General features: G+C 38.5%; 1 protein-coding gene across 4 annotated transcripts in view; it reads left to right on the top strand.

Moving 5' to 3' along the window:
* LOC132783610 (uncharacterized) overlaps positions 1-17681 on the top strand; it is a 177997-nt gene that overhangs the window by 82280 nt on the left and 78036 nt on the right. For all 4 annotated transcript variants that reach the window (XM_060788880.1, XM_060788881.1, XM_060788882.1 and 1 more), the window contains 4 exons: positions 1974-3009; positions 15160-15267; positions 15569-15660; positions 17173-17438. In XM_060788880.1, the coding sequence (XP_060644863.1) occupies positions 2126-3009; positions 15160-15267; positions 15569-15660; positions 17173-17438 (1350 nt within the window). In that variant the 5' untranslated portion in view covers positions 1974-2125. The remainder of the gene's footprint in view (positions 1-1973; positions 3010-15159; positions 15268-15568; positions 15661-17172; positions 17439-17681) is intronic.

The following is a 17681-nucleotide window of genomic DNA, read 5'->3' as shown; positions in this document are numbered from 1 at the left end:
GTCAAAAATTTCGCTCATCTATCAAGTAAGAATGGGTAAAATTTGTTTGAGGTTGTTCAATTTAGCCGCCTAGAAGAATGCAACGCTTTTAAATTTCTTTTTGTATTGGATGACTTAAATGTCGCCTTACTCGATGTATTAGTTAATTTAAAAAAAAGGTCGTTGACGTCTGTGTGTGTGTGTTATCGCCTTAAGGAATATCTCTCTCCTTATCGAATGTAATAACTTTAGGGCAAAACTCTCGCAAGATTAAATGTATGACGTAGCGCGTAAATTAACTTTTTGCAAGCACATAATGCGCATGCCAAGAGCTAAAATAAGAAAAGGAAAAAAATATTCATTATGCTTAAAATGCGTAACTAAAGCAATTTGAAAGTAAAAATCGCGCAGCTCACGCACACCAGGATGAGCATTAGGCGAGACGAGGAGGGTGGAAGGAAGTGCCTATGATTTTGCGTGCTCACATGTGAATGTTGTTGGGATTGTCAGCGAAAACTTGTCTTAGCCTGGGGACATCTACGGCCTTTGGGTGCTCCAAAGTATGCACGTGTTACGACATTGTCATTTGATTAAACTTGTTAGCACACGAAGCAGTGACAGTGGCAGTGGCAGCAACAAAAGTTTATCCACCTTTCTGCCAACTTTGACGACGCGTTGTCTTAAAGTTCACGCGTCGTATACGTAATGTGTACCAGAAGTTGTGTTAAATTTAGACGGATATTGTCAGCGAAGGTTTAGTTATTTGCTAAGCCTCACACTTTTGACTCGAAATACTCATAACTACCCCAACTCTAATTCCGAGCCCCAACGTTGCCAACAATTTCTGTATTTCCAGTATGCAAACATAATGCTCGTATGACATTTGAGCCACAAATAATTTGCAGCGAATCATATATTTGACTGCTGTGAATGTCTAATTTGATTTGTGTCAATGGTCAAATATAGTTTGTGGCCATTCTCATTATTCATACAATTTGCATGCGATGCATTGCTTAATGTGCAATTATTGCCTCAAAACAAACTTTATTTTATGCCTGTTATAAACATATAATCGAATTAATAAGAAATATCGCATATCAGTAGCGTAGAGCCGAAACTCAATTATAAATGCATTCATCTCTTTGCAATAATCAGTAGAGAGCATATTAAAGTCAATTCATTCTCATTTGAAAGAAGCATCAATTTAAAATGTTGTCTTTATTGTCAACTAGTTATTCAGTTTATGCAAATTTGTAGTGTCGTCAAATTCTAGTTTTAACTTAAAGAAATTAAATTATGGTAAGCACAGTTTTCTCATCCCAAACAGAGTTTTTCATTTCGTGTGGAAATGATGCTCTGACTGGGTGTCGTGGTTTATTTTGCTTCAGGCCTTTTGCCTCTTAGTGGGAGCTTCCGTTGAGTAAAGCAAATCTGCCTCTAAAGCGCCACAAAAACTACAAAAGTCAACCAGTTGAAGAGCTTTGGCAATTTGGCACTCTGAATGTCCCGCAGCCAAATGTGCGATAGCAAATGGTGAGACTTGAGCATAGGCTGCCTCAAAATGAAAAAAAGGAGCAGTGCCGGAGGGGAGTGAGAGTGTAGAATGGAGTACAGCGGACAGAGAACAGAGAATGGAGGGTAGCACAAGTCCAACAAAATATGGGAAAACAATTTGAAAGTTGACAAAGAAAAGCGCTCGAGTGTCGGAGCATTTTTGGGGCCTTTGTTTTATGAGCATACACGCTTTCACGGCAGCCATGATTGATGCGTGCCAGTGGGCTCCGTTTTTAGTGGATTTTTAAATTGCTTTTTCACGCTGACAGTTTACGATTTGCTAGTGTTAGTGGAGTAGGAACTCAAGAGGGGATTCGGCATTGGGGATGACAGCAGCAGTTATTCAAATGCAAACGACATCTGTCAAAACGGTTTTTGCTAAAAATTTCATATTCTATTTTCTTTATCCACCTCTCTCCCTCTCTTTCTCTTGCTTACAGTTGACCCACAGTCAATGAGTGGCTGCTGTGGCGTGGCAACAACAACAAGTGTAGCTGCAACGAGAACTCAACTAGCTTGCGACCGTGCTGCATGTTTAACGTGGGCCAAATGATAAGGCGAGAGCTGCAGGAGACGCCAGCCGAAGTAGGAGATGACGACGCAGTCGAACTACAAGTATAGTGAAAGAGAATACAAAACAAAAGCCAAGTCAATGTCGCTACTGACAACCGTCAGGATATCAACGACATTGCTGCTGTTTATGCTGCTGCCGGTGGCAACATTGTTAACAAATCAACATCAACAGCAACAAAAGCAACAACTACACAACTACAACGCGTATCATTCGCGCCAAAAGCGCCAAAGCAATGTGGATCAAAAGTTTTCCCTGCCCGCAGTTCCGCTGCCACCTCCGCCTCCCTTTCCCGCTGCCAAGCACAACTTTGCCTTGAATGCTTTCGCCATTGCTGAGCATGCATCGGACGGGAGCAGCTCTTTCCCTTCCTCCTCCTCATCTTCCTCTTCATCATCCTCCTCTTTGTCATCGTCTTCCTCTTCCACTGGTTGTGGTGGTCTGCTCAAGTCACGCTATGGCCTCATACAGACGCCAAATTTCCCAAATCGCTTTGCCACGCCCATCGAATGCGTTTGGATAATTGACGCCTCCGAATTGCCGACGACAGCCCAAGGCAACGTCTCGATTGTGGTTTATCTAACGCAACTCTATGTGCTCGGCGGTCTCAAATTCACCGAGTACATGTATTATTCAGATGACTTCAAGGTGCCCGCCCATCGGGTGTTCACCTTGACCGAAGATGATGTAACGCAGGTCACTTGGATGCAGTTCAACAGCCAGTATCTGGAGATCCGCTTCACCATGTCCTCACTGGACGGCACTCATCTGCGGGCGCTCGATCGCCTGCTTGATGTCTATGGCTTCAACATCACCTATGAGGTGCAGCACGAAGTAAAGCCATCGCAATGCAATACGTTGCAGTGCCGCTTCCTCGGCAATTGCTACGCTAGTGCTGATTACAGGTAAGTAATAGTTCAAATGAACTGTATTTGATATATTCGGTAGTTTGTATTATACTCTGTTCGGACTGGTCTGCACATTGAAACTTTCCGTTAAGTAGAACTTTCCATCTCATCATTCCCTAAGAGAGAGACAGCTAATTGAGACGCTTCATTGATGATGCGACAATGATTCTGAATATATGACCGTAAAACAAAAATAAATGAAATAGACTGAGATACCGTTTCAGAATATTTTTAAAGAAAATCGCCAAGACGATTAAATTAAACCCTTTGTACAGAAATATGATCAAATTGACAACTTTGTATCATTGCAGAACGAGTTTCATAATTTGATGCAAAACGGAAAAAAGCAGAGTCAATTAATGAATGATAAAATAAATTTATACAAACTTATATATTTTGAATGCCCTTAGTGTCACATAATTTATTAAATTGCGCATTTTCTGTTGATTCGTTACTATTGCCCTTGATATTCTTCTTCTTTTTCATGAACCCTTAAAAGCTGTTGACGTAATGTTTTGGTGTAAACAATTGCATCATGTAATCGCATAATACAAGCGATTGGTCTAAATGGGAGTATAGTGTTTAAGGAATTCTAAATATATCGCCAGTTTAAGCCCTCATTCGATAGTTTGTTTAAGTTGGCGAGATTGGCATTTCATTCCATTTATAATTTATAGAATATGCTTTCAATTTATAATTTCTGTGCAAATTACCAGTCACTCACAAGTCGTAATAGTAAAAGAAAAGAAACATCAATATGTATATAATTTCGATGTTTGTCATATATACATATAACCTTATAGTGATGGGAGATGTTATACTCGTAAGCGATGTTAATGAATGAGACTCAAAATTATATTATAACCTGTAATCAATATGTGAGGTGAAAAGGTTTCTCAGAAGTGTTGTTGTACAAAGTTTTTGACATCAAGTCAAGTCCTGCCAGATGTCGCAGCGTTTCCCAAGCCATTCTCCGTCAGCTTCACGAACTCTCATGTATGTCAAACTCAATTGCTGAGGTTATTTTTTTAGAAAATGTCTGTGAGTAAAAAGGTAGAGAATTGCCTGAGGAAATGCAGCTGACTGAAGTTGCTGTTACTACTTTTCAATTGGCTTTTTTACCGTATGCAAAATTTTTTGCAAACCCTTTTGTTCCGTTTTGGGATACCCTGTTTTTGTTTGGAATTAAGCAATTCGCGGTGATTTTGTTAAATAGCAATTTAAGATGTGGGTCAGTTATTTCATATTTACATTTGTGTTGCCTTATACAAAAATGTAAAAATTTGTAGTTGAAGAATTTAAAAAAGGATATCTCATCGTGAAAATTGTCTTGAATATATCGTTCTTATTTCTTTTCACTATTTTCATTGTTTTTTGCCCCCTTTTTTGGCGCAAATGTGTTGGCAATGCCTTTCATTGTTTGGGGTTTTGGGGGTTTCGGTAATACTCTGGAGACCAGGAAACGAAACACAGCGAAATGAAAGTTATTTGGCAACAGCAACAGCAAAAGCAAGAGCAACATCAGCGTCAGCCACTGGAACATTGCAAAATGTATGGCTCCCACTTGGTTTAGGCTGAAAGGCCCCAAACAGTTGTACCGTTTTGCCACCATCTGAATCTGTATTTGAATTTCAAGCGAAATACATAAACGGAAGCCGAAGCAGATCCCCCAAACCCCTTAGAACCACGAAACACAGTCTGAAATAGAAAGCGAAGAGAAAGAAGAGCAAAGATTGATATGCAAACATTTAACAGTTTGCATGGTTAGATGCCCGTGATTTTGGGTGCGCGACTGTTGAGAGAGTACACGATTGGCATTGCCATTGGCCCAGTTTATATGCATTGACCGGAACCGAAAGAAAACTCAATTTCGAAATCACCAACAGTCGACAGAAGTGAATGCGCGAAGAGCGAGCGAGGGAGCAGAATGAAGCATTCGACCAAAAGTTGTGAGGCGTAAAAGTTTTGGTGTGCTTAAATATGCGTGGCACCCGGACACAGGTGCACTTGCTCTGAGACCGCTCTCCCTGCGGCCCTCCTTCCTCTTCTCTCCCTTTCTCTGTCTCTCTGGCCACCACGTATACAGTTCTCGGGCATGACTTATAAATGGCAGCACATGCGAGCAGCGGAGGAGCTAATGTGCGCCGAGTTGGCTAAAAGCAATATCATTTGTTTGGCATTGGCTACCATTTATGAAGGTTAAACTAATGCCGCTTGCGTGTGTACGTATGTGCCGACAATGCCTTAGAGATCCAAAGAGAATGACAGGAGTGAAGATTCAGGAGATAAGAGTGAGAGCACACAGACTGGCAAAGCAGTGTCTACCTAGGGAATACTAATGCTCTCTGAGCACTGTACTCAACCTTGTCATAAAACTAATGAAACCTTCATCAAAAACATATTTAAAATCACACGAAAGTTAAGAAAACTGACAAAGTGACAAGTTGGCGCAAATTAAGATTTGCATTTATTTGAAGATAACATTTTTCATTCAAATTTAAATACATTAAAATATGCCTTACTCTAAATAAAATCGTATTGGATTTTCTTATAAATAAGGTAGATTTGCTAGTTGGCTAAAATAAATGAATTTACATAAAAGAACAATGAGTTTTCCACCTCTTTTCCAGCCAGCCCTCCCACTTTCCCCACCCCATTCTTTTGAGTGTGGCGTGAATTTCCCTCAAGAAGGCGCCAGGACGTGAAGGCACTAACTCAATTAGCATAATAAACAAAACATGCTCTGGGGCGAATCGAAGAACTTTTTCAATTGCTTTTGTTAATTTGAATTTTAACGCCAGCAAATTTGACAATTTAAAGGCAATTAACAGCGCTTAGGACGACTGGCAATGATACAATAAAGGAACAAATAGAATAAAGAGCGAGAAGGCGACAAGACAAATCAATTTAATACATTTGGGAGCTGGATTTATGAGCCTGATCAAAAAATAAACTGAGGCAACTCGAAAGCAATTTGCGCGGAAAATAAGGCAAACATGCAAGTGGCCTGGCCTACTTAGCATAATTAACATTAATTGGACAGCCGGAGGGCCAACACGCTGGCTGACTAATTGAATATTAATATTAATGTCAAAATGAAAGCGAAATGTGTTCGCGTTGTTGCCTAGAAATTTAATATAAAAGTGACAGCCTCCGATAGCCCAACGCGAGACAGCGGTGCCCCTTCGTGAGAGACACGTAGCAGCTCCCTGCTAACTTCTGGTCTTAACTCGTAAGTTAATTACGAAGCCAAGGCAAATGAGGCACTGACTTGTCTTCCACTCTACGTGGGTAAGATAAACAAAACAAGAGCAACTCAAGCTGGCATCGCGTCGTCAAGTATCTGAAGTTCCTCTTGAAGCCCCCACAACTGTTACCAGTCGACAGACTCTAACCTACCTCTCCGAACTGAACACCTTCCCTCTCTCTCCCCGCATCATTGTTTCCATGTGTGCCATCAGTGCTTGTCGCACAATTTTTCATTGCATTTTTATGATGCTCGTCCTTTGCGTGTTTTGTTTAATAAATGTGCGAAAAAATGCATAACGTTTTTAAAATGTCGAATGATAAGAGCTGCTAGAAAGAAAGGGGACCACAGAGCGTATACTTGACAGACTTTCTTTCCTTTCGTTATTTTGCTTCTTTTTGTTTATTAATTTAATTTTTACTACCGCGCTCATTTAGCGTTTGCCTCTAAACTTTTAATAAGCGACATCAACTAGAGAAAGATGAAACTTTCTTATATGTGGAGAGCATTTCTCTTTAATATGAATATATTAATGTATATCTAAATGAAATGAATACTGAGAATGAAAAAAATGAAAATGCATTGAACAGATTTGATGCTGAGTTTTCATAGTAACCACTAATTGCATTTTATTTTGATTTTGCTTATGTTTTCTTGTATTTAATTTAAGAATCGTCCTGTAGCTATTGACACTGCGATGCAATTTAAATTCTTTGTTTTTATTGCCACCTCATTACAAGTGGTTGCCAGCAGAGTTCATTTTATTGCTAATAAAGTTAGCTTAAAATATTTAAAATGCCTGCGGGGCTAACTGGCTTCCTTACAGCTCTAGTCCTCTGGCTGGCGTCGATCTGCTTTCATTCCTTTGGCAATTCAGAAGTATCCACAAGGACAATAAACAATAAGCAATAAACAATTGACCAGCCATTGGTTGTTGGCAATGCGTTTTAATTTTCAATTGCTGTTACTGCTGCTATTGCTTCAGCGTCTGCTACAAAAAATAAAGCAGGAAAATAACATCAAAAATATCATATCAACAAAAGCAATTTGTTTTACACATTTGTTTGTTGGCACTGCCGATTGAGAATATGCATGCATCAGTTTTTCGGTTTGCATAAATCTGTTGCACTTCACCGCAAAAGTTCCATTCAGCTGCAAACAATTTATGTTTAAATATTTTGTATGGTTTTCAACCCATTTGACTCACGCTCCCTTTTAATACTCTACGAAAAAGTGAAATGAATGTTGCAAATGAAATGGAATAACATAATCTAATAAGTTCTTACTTAAGCACACTACCATTCTTTCATAAAATTTTAGTTTAATTGAAACAAGAAAATCAGTTAACATTCTTTTTTCAATAGACTATGTGCTGGGTAAAAATATATTTGAAAATTCAGTGAAGGGTATACAACAGTCATTTTAAGGGATTTCTCTTTTAGTTTGGCTTTTTTGTTAAGAGTTGTCTGTGCGTGTCTGTATTTTTAAGAAGAAATGTTTAATTGAAAAAGTTTTCGCTTTGAGGCGCAACAAAGAGGATTTCATATCGAACTGATGCGGGTTCTTTCCCAAGCCTTTTTCTCCTTCAGATCTCTGAGCGTTGCGTTAGTTGAAAGTGGAATTGAATATATTTTAAGGGTTTAAATTGGGAAAAGGATGCGTACTAATAGCCAATTTGAGGAGAATAATTGAATAAAGACAAATGTTATTCATTACGATTGCTAAATTTATGTTTGTACCTTACTTACAAAGGAAGCTTATTATTTAAAAATCCATCTTGATAGTCCTTAAAGATTCTGGTATGTTATTTTCTCTAGAAATTTTTAACCTGCGATACTAAAATTCAAAAATTATAGTAAATGAAGAACTACGAATTCGCAATTCCTGAGAAATTCCAGAAATTCAACAAAAAAGAAAGTCTTTTGTTATAGTTTTGTTTCTTTTTACTTTGACCAATCACAGACTAATTTCGTTAACTTTTGAAGCTACATGCTCACAACAAACAAGAAAGAAAGATATAGTCGAGTATGCTCGACTGTGAGATACCCGTTGTCGATTTTCAATAAAACCATATTATACCAATATATTGCAAATATACTGAAAAAATACTAAAATATGCAGAAGGATGAAATTTAATATATACGAAGATATTGTAATAGAGTAAAAAATATACCACAGTACAAAATATACTAGTTTATCAACAAAGCAACAAAGACCCTATTGCCCAAAAACTCAAATAATCTGCGTGCAAACATAGCAAGTGATGTCGAAAAAAAATTATAGCTCTCTCTTTCTCTTATAGTCTCTGATGATGCTTCGGCTTCGGCTGTTGACCCTAATAGAGAATATATATATAGAATATATTCTCGGAGATAACTTTTTCTGCCTGTTACATACATTTCCTGCAGGCACAATGTTATAATATCCTTGTATTTTATGAGCAGCGAGTATTAAAACAACCAAGGGAATAAAATACTGCAAGCTTATACCCTGTAATAGAAGACACTGGAATTGCGATAGCAATGAGTGCAATTTTATAGGATACACGCACGTGGATCCCGTCAAGCTGTCAATGGTGAACCTTGACAGCAGGTCAGCAATCAGTTGAGCAACATAAAACAACAACAAAAGAGAAAAACTAAAATTAGGCCACGTTCAAGCGGTGGCAAATTGTGTGTCACATGAACAGAGCGGCCAACAGTGCGGAGGAGGTGTGGGAAGCTGGTGCAGCTTACGGCAATCCATGTGCAACGTGCTGCGTGCTGCGTGCAGCATGTAGCGTGCAACGAGTGTTCGCCTCGGAGTTTTCGTATTTTTCGCATGTAATAACAAAAAGCGTAGCCGCTGCCGGAGCAAGTTGGGTAAACAGACCGACTGCGTTAAATGAGATCAGGTTCAGAGCAAGAGCAAACAGTGATACAGCGTGCCAGGGGGATGGTCGTTGATGTTGCTGTTGTTGTCGCTGTTGGCGTTGTAAGGATGGCAATGTTGTGGGCGTTGCATGTGCAATGAGTCGGTTGGCATCCACTTGGTGACTCGGTAACTCGGTGGCAACTGTGTCAGTGTCATTCGCATCTGGCTACCATTCGCCATTCACCATTCACCTTTCACCAGTCGCCAGTCACCCGTCATATGAGAATGCGTGTATTGTGTATTGTTTGCCTTGTCAAACATTGTCATTTATCCAAAGTCGAAGAGGTGGCAGCTGAGGCAAGAGCATGCTCTTGAAGTCGGAGGAGGTACAGGTCAAAGGGGATTCAAATGGCTGCAGGTGCTCTGCATATTGCAATTAACTTTTGTTTGCCCAAAATTTTGACCTGTCTTTGTCACATCATCTGACTGATGTCGCCTCCTCTTCTTATTCCATCCATATCCATATCCATCTCCATCTTCGTCTGCATCTACATCTGCATCTCACCTTCTGTCTCCATCTCTCCTTGCTCAATTAAAAGTTTGCCCTCTCAACTCTTGTGGGAGTTTCATTTTTAATTTTCCTGTGTGCTTACTTTTGCCATATGTGGTTCATTCTTAGCTGCCAAGTTCCCTTTTGGGGCAAACAAAAAACGGAAAAAACTTACCTGAACTCGTTTGTCAGCCAAAAACTTTACAATTATAATTGGCTGCTGTTATTTTTGTATATTTTTATTTTGGTTGAGACTTGCACGTGTCTTTCCTGTCAGCAGAAACACTCACAACTTGTTTTTCACTGAGTCTCCAGCAATTTAATTTCCAGTATTTGTAATGGTGGTAAATTAATTTCTATATACAAAAGATAAAACCATAAAAATGCAAATTCAAATTTATTTTTTAACAACATTTTTACGATTGTCGAGCCATAAAAAAAAACCGGAGGAGCCGCAAGGCTACCGTAACAATCGGTAACAATTGCTACACTCGCTACCCCTTTACGCACACACACACACCTACACACACACCTACTCACACACACACACATACACATTTTTATGTGCACACCTATCCGCAGAAAAAAGCTATCAAATTTAATGGCATTTAATTTGATTACATTAGGTGAATAGAAAAAGTAGTACAACAAAAACGAAAAACCTTTTATTTTTCAAGCTCTTTTTCAGAGCTGCTAAAATTTTATTTGTTCGTCAGTACACACATTGAAACGTAAACCAATTTGTTGTAATTTACCATTGCGTTTCCTTTTTCTGCCGCGTGCGTATATGGTTCATTTTTTTAGGAGCATGAGTTTTCTGCAGGATGGTGATTCACTTTTGTATACGAGTTTACAAAGAAAATCTATCTCTATGTTGTAAAACAAAAAATTTTCATTTGGTCTAATGGCGGATTGACCTTTGCTTTGATGAAGATCATTAAGGTTTAAAGTATATAATTATGGATCATATGGCTTATAATAGCTATTGCATATAATGTCTCTTCTTAAATTGCGGCAGATACATACTATTTATAATAAAATATATTTTCTCCATTCAAATGTAAATTATTTTGTGACCCAAGACCAAGACCCCTGTCGCCGTTTTAGCTTCTCGGAACATTTTATAATTGCATGCATTCATTTGAGATACAACTGGCTGCTTTTCATATTTTCTCAAACTCCTAGAATGCTTTTTGGCTGTTTGTCAAAAATTCAACTAACGAATCTCTGACAGCCCCTCAAGCTAAACTGCACTGCACCAAATTCTTGGTAGCTAGCATAATTGTGAATAAGTTGCAAAGATGAATTGGTTGAGCTTTCCACGAAAATAGAAATATAAGTTTTTCGACCTCACGCCACGAAGGCAGAAGCTTCGCAAGTCGAATTAAATCGAATAGCAAACGTAATTTTGTGCTAAAGTCGTGAATTTAAGAACATATTATATTACAATAACAGTTTTTTGGATTCCTGAATTTGGTTATGATCAAGGCTGTTTTCGCTGATAATCTGTTCTCAGTGTACATTGAAATCAAAGCAGCCTTTCAGCATGTGTCTGGTTATTGTCGGTTAGTCATAAGTGCAACTCACTGAGAGAATGTTGGCTACTGTCGCAAGTTTCTTTCCTCGCATGAGGCAAGGCGCTATTGGCAGCCAGGCAACTACGAATACACACAAATACATCCAAGGAGTCTGTATGTATGTGCATCATGGAAATTATTAGTTATTTCTGTCATAAGCAGAAGCTCAGCAGAGCCAAGAGAAAGGTTTGGAGTCCCTGCCCTTTGAACTCTAGACTGTGCTTTTGCTGCTCAACAGTCAGCACTTAACTGTCAGCAGTTTTTGAGTGGCGGCCCATAAAATTGTAACAGCTTTTGGCACGCTATTTTAATTGTTGAGCTGCATTTTGGAATTTAAATGAATTTAAATACGAAGACCTAAAACGATTGGGGTCGATATCATAATCAAAACAATGCCTTCTGAATTCTGCTTGCACGTGCCGCACATGGCGTATGCTCAATATATTTAATTTTTATTTACAATAGAAGACTGCCTCCAGCTAACTACAAATAACAAAAAAACAAAAAAAAAATTGAGCAAGAAAAGAATGCAAATTTTGGTGCGTCTAGTGAAAAAAATTTAAATCGTTCGCTCAACAAAAAATGATCAAAAACAGGAAAAAATACCAAAAATATGCAGAAGTACTGCAACACATGGACAAACAGCTGCAGGTGATTTTCAACGAATCGTAAAAAATGCAAAAACCATTGAAAGAGATAGGACTTTGCATTTTGAATAGCTTCTGTTCTGTTGATACCCTATCTTTCACTTCACTTCATATATATGTACATATATTGAAGGATATTTTAAAATATTTTTCAAGAGGTTTTTAATTTGTATTCCGCGTGAAATTTAGATTTATTTTATAGAGTATAGACGAGTTGTTCTAAATTGATATCTCACGAATGAGTTTTTTTTTACATCTTTTTCGATTCGACTATTTCGGTCAGCTGGTTTTGTTGGTCAGCAGACCAAACATGCGGCATTTGTTAGGGGCAAGCGCTTCCGTCACAAACGGCAGGACATGCAAGGTCCATGCGCAGGGAAGGACGAAGGGTCTTGTAATCGCAGTCGCAATAGCACCGCAGATGCCAGAGCACTGAACACCAGAGAGGCAATTAATTTCCGCTAGACAAAGGCACAATTACTTACATATATACTTGAGATGCACAACAACAACAAGCGAACAGCACTAGGTCAATGTGTGGCCCCAACAATGGGCGTGTCCCGAGCTTATTCTATATTATATGGCTCATGTATGTACATATCATAGATACTGCTTACATACATACTACTTACATACGTACATATGATAAATAGCTAACGACAACAAAAGCCTCTGCTGCTTAAAGCAGTTCAAAGACAACGAAATGTGCTTTTAATTTATGACTAACCAGAAAAACGAAAAGAGCTTGCAAACACCTCTCGATCCCTCAATACGATTATACAACAAGTGTTGGCTCGGCTTTTCCATGAGAATTTATTGGTTGTTGTACTGAATGCCCAACACGCATCAAGAATGCCCATTAAAGTCCAACAAATCCAAGTGAATGTTATTCTGCAACACAAAAGAAAAGCAAAAGTTTTTCCAAGTGTCTCCGAGTTCAGCACAGTTCTACCAGTTTTTGTCGCACCCCTGGGCACGTTTTGATTTCGTTCTCTTCGTTAAAGTTTTAGGCGCAAACATAAAAAAAAAAAACTGAGAAAAAGAAAGCGAAAAAGTTTCTTTTATTGCTTGTGGCCAACACGGCGTATACTTAACATACATTCAATATTGACATATGCTACTATCAGCTAATGTATATTGCCCATGGCGTTAATAGCAGATCAATTAGTTTATGTTTTTTGTCGTTTTGATATCTGCAAACTTGTATCCAACTCAACGGACAAACTGAATACTTAACATCAAATTGATGACAAGAGAGATACAACAATTATATGAATACACATATGCCAATAGTCGCGGCAACTAGCGGGAGTTCTAATGAAATTGCTGTACATTTATAGGCAGGCTTTAATTTCCCCAAATTTCTTCTCGACAATTTCAAAATGTTTCTAAAAAATTAATTTCTGTTGACATGTGTCAACGACGCATGGCACAAAACACAACAGCAATTGTGATTGTTTGGCGCTGAAAAACGAGCGACGAGGCTGCAGACAGACAAACAGACATTTAAATGGGGAGTGAAACAAATGGCAAAGGATGCGCCATTATTCAACGCACATATAGTAGGCGACCTTTTTATACCCTATATTATTATTAAGTACTAATTTTATAATTAAAATATACAAAACGAGCTTTTTTCATGCATCCATATATATTTTAATATTTAAACTTCTCAAAATTACCAAATATTATTCAGAATATTACTGAGCTGTTGAAGTCTGAGTCTAGTGCAGCATATCATGCAGTCGTTTATTCGCGCCGGCAATAATTTGACTTCATCGTATTTTTTTTTGTCATCTTTTGCTAAGCTCGGAGTCCCAATTAGATTGTCAACACGAATATTTTGTTAGCGTGAATTAATTTTTGTGATTTAAAACGCCGAAAAGCAATTTGCCGTCATGCTTCCAATTCTAATTGACATGATGGCAAAATCTAATTAAACTGTTTAGCCAGCTAAATGAAATATCATTTATTTTATAAATATTTACAATAAAAAAGTGATTGTGCATGTTGATATTTAATTTATTTGCACTCTCTGTGTGCTATGGTTAAAGTTGGCTTAAAGTGTCCTATTGTGTTTTGTCTTTTAATAACATTTTATGGGTAAAAGTTTAGACTCGCCAAAGAGTCCTCAGCTTCTACACTGTCGTTTACATTAATGAGCAGACGTGAGCTCAAGCTCAAGGACTTCTCGGCCTCTAGTACTTGTTTGCTCTTAATTGAACTTAATAAGTGCGCAAAGAATTCTCAAGGCCTCATTTCTGTCCACCCATATTTTTTCCTCTATGCGTGTGAGTGTTCGTGTTTGTCTGGCATATCCTTGACGCCAAGATATTTAAATTATTGCCTTGGGTTAAGTGTTTGACCTTAACATTTAGTTCTAATGATGTTTTTCAGCAAATATAAAAAACTCGTGTTAAACACGTACCACAACGCTCTCCCTTCCGAAAATTTGTAAGCCGTCATGTGTACAGAGATACTTCAAAAAGTTTGCACTACCATACATAATTGATAATAATCCATTGTCATTTCAATCGAGGTTCTGAAAGTTGAAAACTTTATAAGATCACAAAGGTCTAAGGCCGAACCATCATCAAAACAAGTAACAAACCTAATTTGGCTGTGAGACACCCGTTACCCATTGTGAATTTCAAATTATACCAAATTAATATACCACAATAACCCTAAAAATATACCAAAGGCTGTATTTGGTGTATTACTGCGATATTACTACGTTCAAAATATACCATGGAATCCAAAATATACCGGAACCAAATTTTCAGGAATCAATTATTATATTTGCTTTAACTTTAAAATTACGTTTCTTATTCTATGTGCGGGGCGAAAGTGCATCTGAAGCTGGGTGCAAACATAAAAAGTGGTGGCGAATAAAAATTATATCTCTACCCCTTATAGTCTCTGAGATGTTGCTCATACGGACAAACGAACATGGCTATATTATATCGGCTGATCAAATATATATATATATGTACTTTATAGGGTCGAAGATGGATTCAAAGTTATAATACGCTTCTTCCCCATGGGTAGCGTTTCTAAATTATTACAATTGATAACATTGTGTAAAATAACAAGAAAAATACTTTTGAAATTTGATGCCAAATAAAATAAGATATCCTGTTTTGACAACTACTGCAGGATCTTGTCTCTTTCAGCTGACAGTTTATATTTATAAACTTAGGAAATATAAAAATAAACATCACTACCAAAGTACTAATGAATCACATTCTTATCTTCTTTTCCATCTTACTGCAGCTCTTATGGATGCGCCTGCTTCCCTGGTTTTAGTGGCAGCGACTGTGGTCATGGTCCACTATGCACGGATGCGCATACGAACATTTGCCAAAACGGCGGCACTTGCAAGTAAGTTGAGTCATCAAAAAAATACGCAACCCCAGTTGGCCAGAGCCTGCAGTGTAAAGCCTAATGAGCTTCAAGATGCACAGATTGCTGAAATAAAGAATAATAGTCTGCAATATAAATAATAAGATAAACTTTTCAAATTTTAATTACCACAACATAAAATACTAGACTTTATGGCAATATCCACATATGTATATATACAGAATTTAAAAGAAATTCTCAAGAACAACAGATTGTTATTTGAAAAGCAGATAAAGTTCAATCGATTCTGGTGAATAAATTCATTTTATTTGATTTACAGGCACATCGGCGATGCGGCCATAACGTGCCACTGTCCTACAGGCTATAAGGGCACCAAATGTGAAATACCAGAAATCAACGAGACGACCCAGGGTAAGTGAACCCCATAGAAAGCGAAAAAATTTAATCAGACATTACAAGCAATAAGGAATGCAAACGGAGCATGTGCATCTGAAAAACATCAATTCAATGGGAAGGAGTGCAAAATAGATAGGTGAAGACGCAGACAGAGAGACAGACAGAGTGAAAGAAACAACGAACTGAAAATGCAAAACGCAAAAAAATGGAGGAAAACGAAAACGAAGCTCGGCAAGCAAATTTAATTAAGGAAATAATTAAGCATTGAAAATGCACTCGATGCCCGCTGAGAGGCATGCAACACACAAAATGTTCTGTAAAGGGACTGAGCGATAGGGTTGATGAGCACAGCGAGTATGGGTTGAGGCAGGACACGGCAGGACCGGGGTATTGTCAAGTGCAGACTTTGTCGCGTCATTTAACCGGCAAGTGGAAAGGTTGTCACTGGGCGGACTGGCACGCCCAATGTTGACTTTGTTGTTGTTGCTGCAGCGCCAGCAAAGTCTGCAACTGTAGCGAGCGCGCCAAACCCGCAACAATGACAACAAGTGACAGGCAACAATGAGTAAAACTCGAGCAAATATTGCAACAGCACTGCATGCTCTGAGTCGCAAACAAATTCACTTACTTGAAGCTTTCATGAGAATATCAATTTTAAATCGTACCTAATAAATCGCCAGCGTCTTAGAATATCAGTAGTTGATTAAATTATCCATTAACTGCGTATGCAGCACTCTAACTCATTTAACTTTCAGCCTAAAGGTATGCAATCATATCATCAATATGTGTGGTGCTATTTACACATATCTGTCTAAAAGTATGCAACAATTATTTCTTGTTTATCATCAAGATTATTGATGTGAATGAAACTGCCGAAATTGTTATTGAATAGACTTCATAGTGTGTTTGGCGACAGGAAGTTATTTTAATAAATGATGAGCAGACATTTTGATAGCATGCAATAAACAAAAAACTTCTTACACAATGTTCTGCTGTAAGAACAATAATCCGTCCCTTGGCCAGGTGAGCTCTCCGCAGAATGGCAATGTCATCGAATTTGACATTCGCTTTTGCTCTGCTTGCCAAGGGTCAGGTGGGAAATGCATAGCAAATGTAGGTCACGAGCGAAATGCTGCCGGACGAGGGCTTTTTTTTTGCGTATGTTCGGCAATCTCCTTAAACATTTCAAACATTTTTCGTGCGCTGTAATGTCTCTTATTGCATTTTTAGAGTCCTCGAAGCGCTTTGTCGAAAGTCTTAAACTGCTTGTGTGGCTAAGGCTGCGGTACTATGTCAATGCAGTTTAGTCCTCTCACCCTATTTTTCTCACCCTGGCAGCTAGCATTATTAAATTATTCCTCATCGTTGACCCTATTCGACCGTATGCAAAATATTTTTGTGCGTAAATGCTTGAATTCCATAAAACCTAAGCTATCTGCTCTTTAATAATAGACCGTCATTTACTTTGACGTCGTACTTTAGTGATAAACGCACAGTTACCTTACATAATCGGTTTTTATTTCGCAGGATGCATTGGTAATGCCAGCGCCAATAATTGCCATCGTGCATGCGAATTTGACATCAACGGCGCCAGCAGCTTCATCTCCACCACCAGCAGCAGCTCCGGATCCAATTCGAACGCAAATTCCGGTTACTTTAATCTGAAAAGCAATCGCAATGCGGCACGTAGTGGCAAGACGCGCTACGAGGTGACCATGCGACTGGGTGCCAATCTGACCGGATACTATCGCAATTCGGAGCGCGAACAATTGTCTGGCGTCATGGAGCGACAGGTGAGTGGGTTATAAAAGCATTCAGATCAATATAATGGCGGGCACTTGAAGACCTGATTAGCTTGTACTATATATTCCTGAACTCCTTCTCGTTCCGGAGTGGCCCATCAATAAAGCGAACTTCGAGTACGTGACTCACATGCATATTCTTAAAAGCAGCTAGCTAAACTGCCTTTTTGGCAGTCCGACAGCCTTAGGAGATCTGTTGATACCCTGCAGTCAGAGAGTGCTTAGTATATGCAT

The sequence above is a fragment of the Drosophila nasuta genome, chromosome 2L (assembly GCF_023558535.2).
Source record: "Drosophila nasuta strain 15112-1781.00 chromosome 2L, ASM2355853v1, whole genome shotgun sequence".
In the NCBI taxonomy this organism is placed as follows: Eukaryota; Metazoa; Arthropoda; class Insecta; order Diptera; family Drosophilidae; genus Drosophila; species Drosophila nasuta.
Note: the sequence above shows the minus strand (reverse complement) of the source record. Positions and strands in the feature narration are given on the sequence as shown.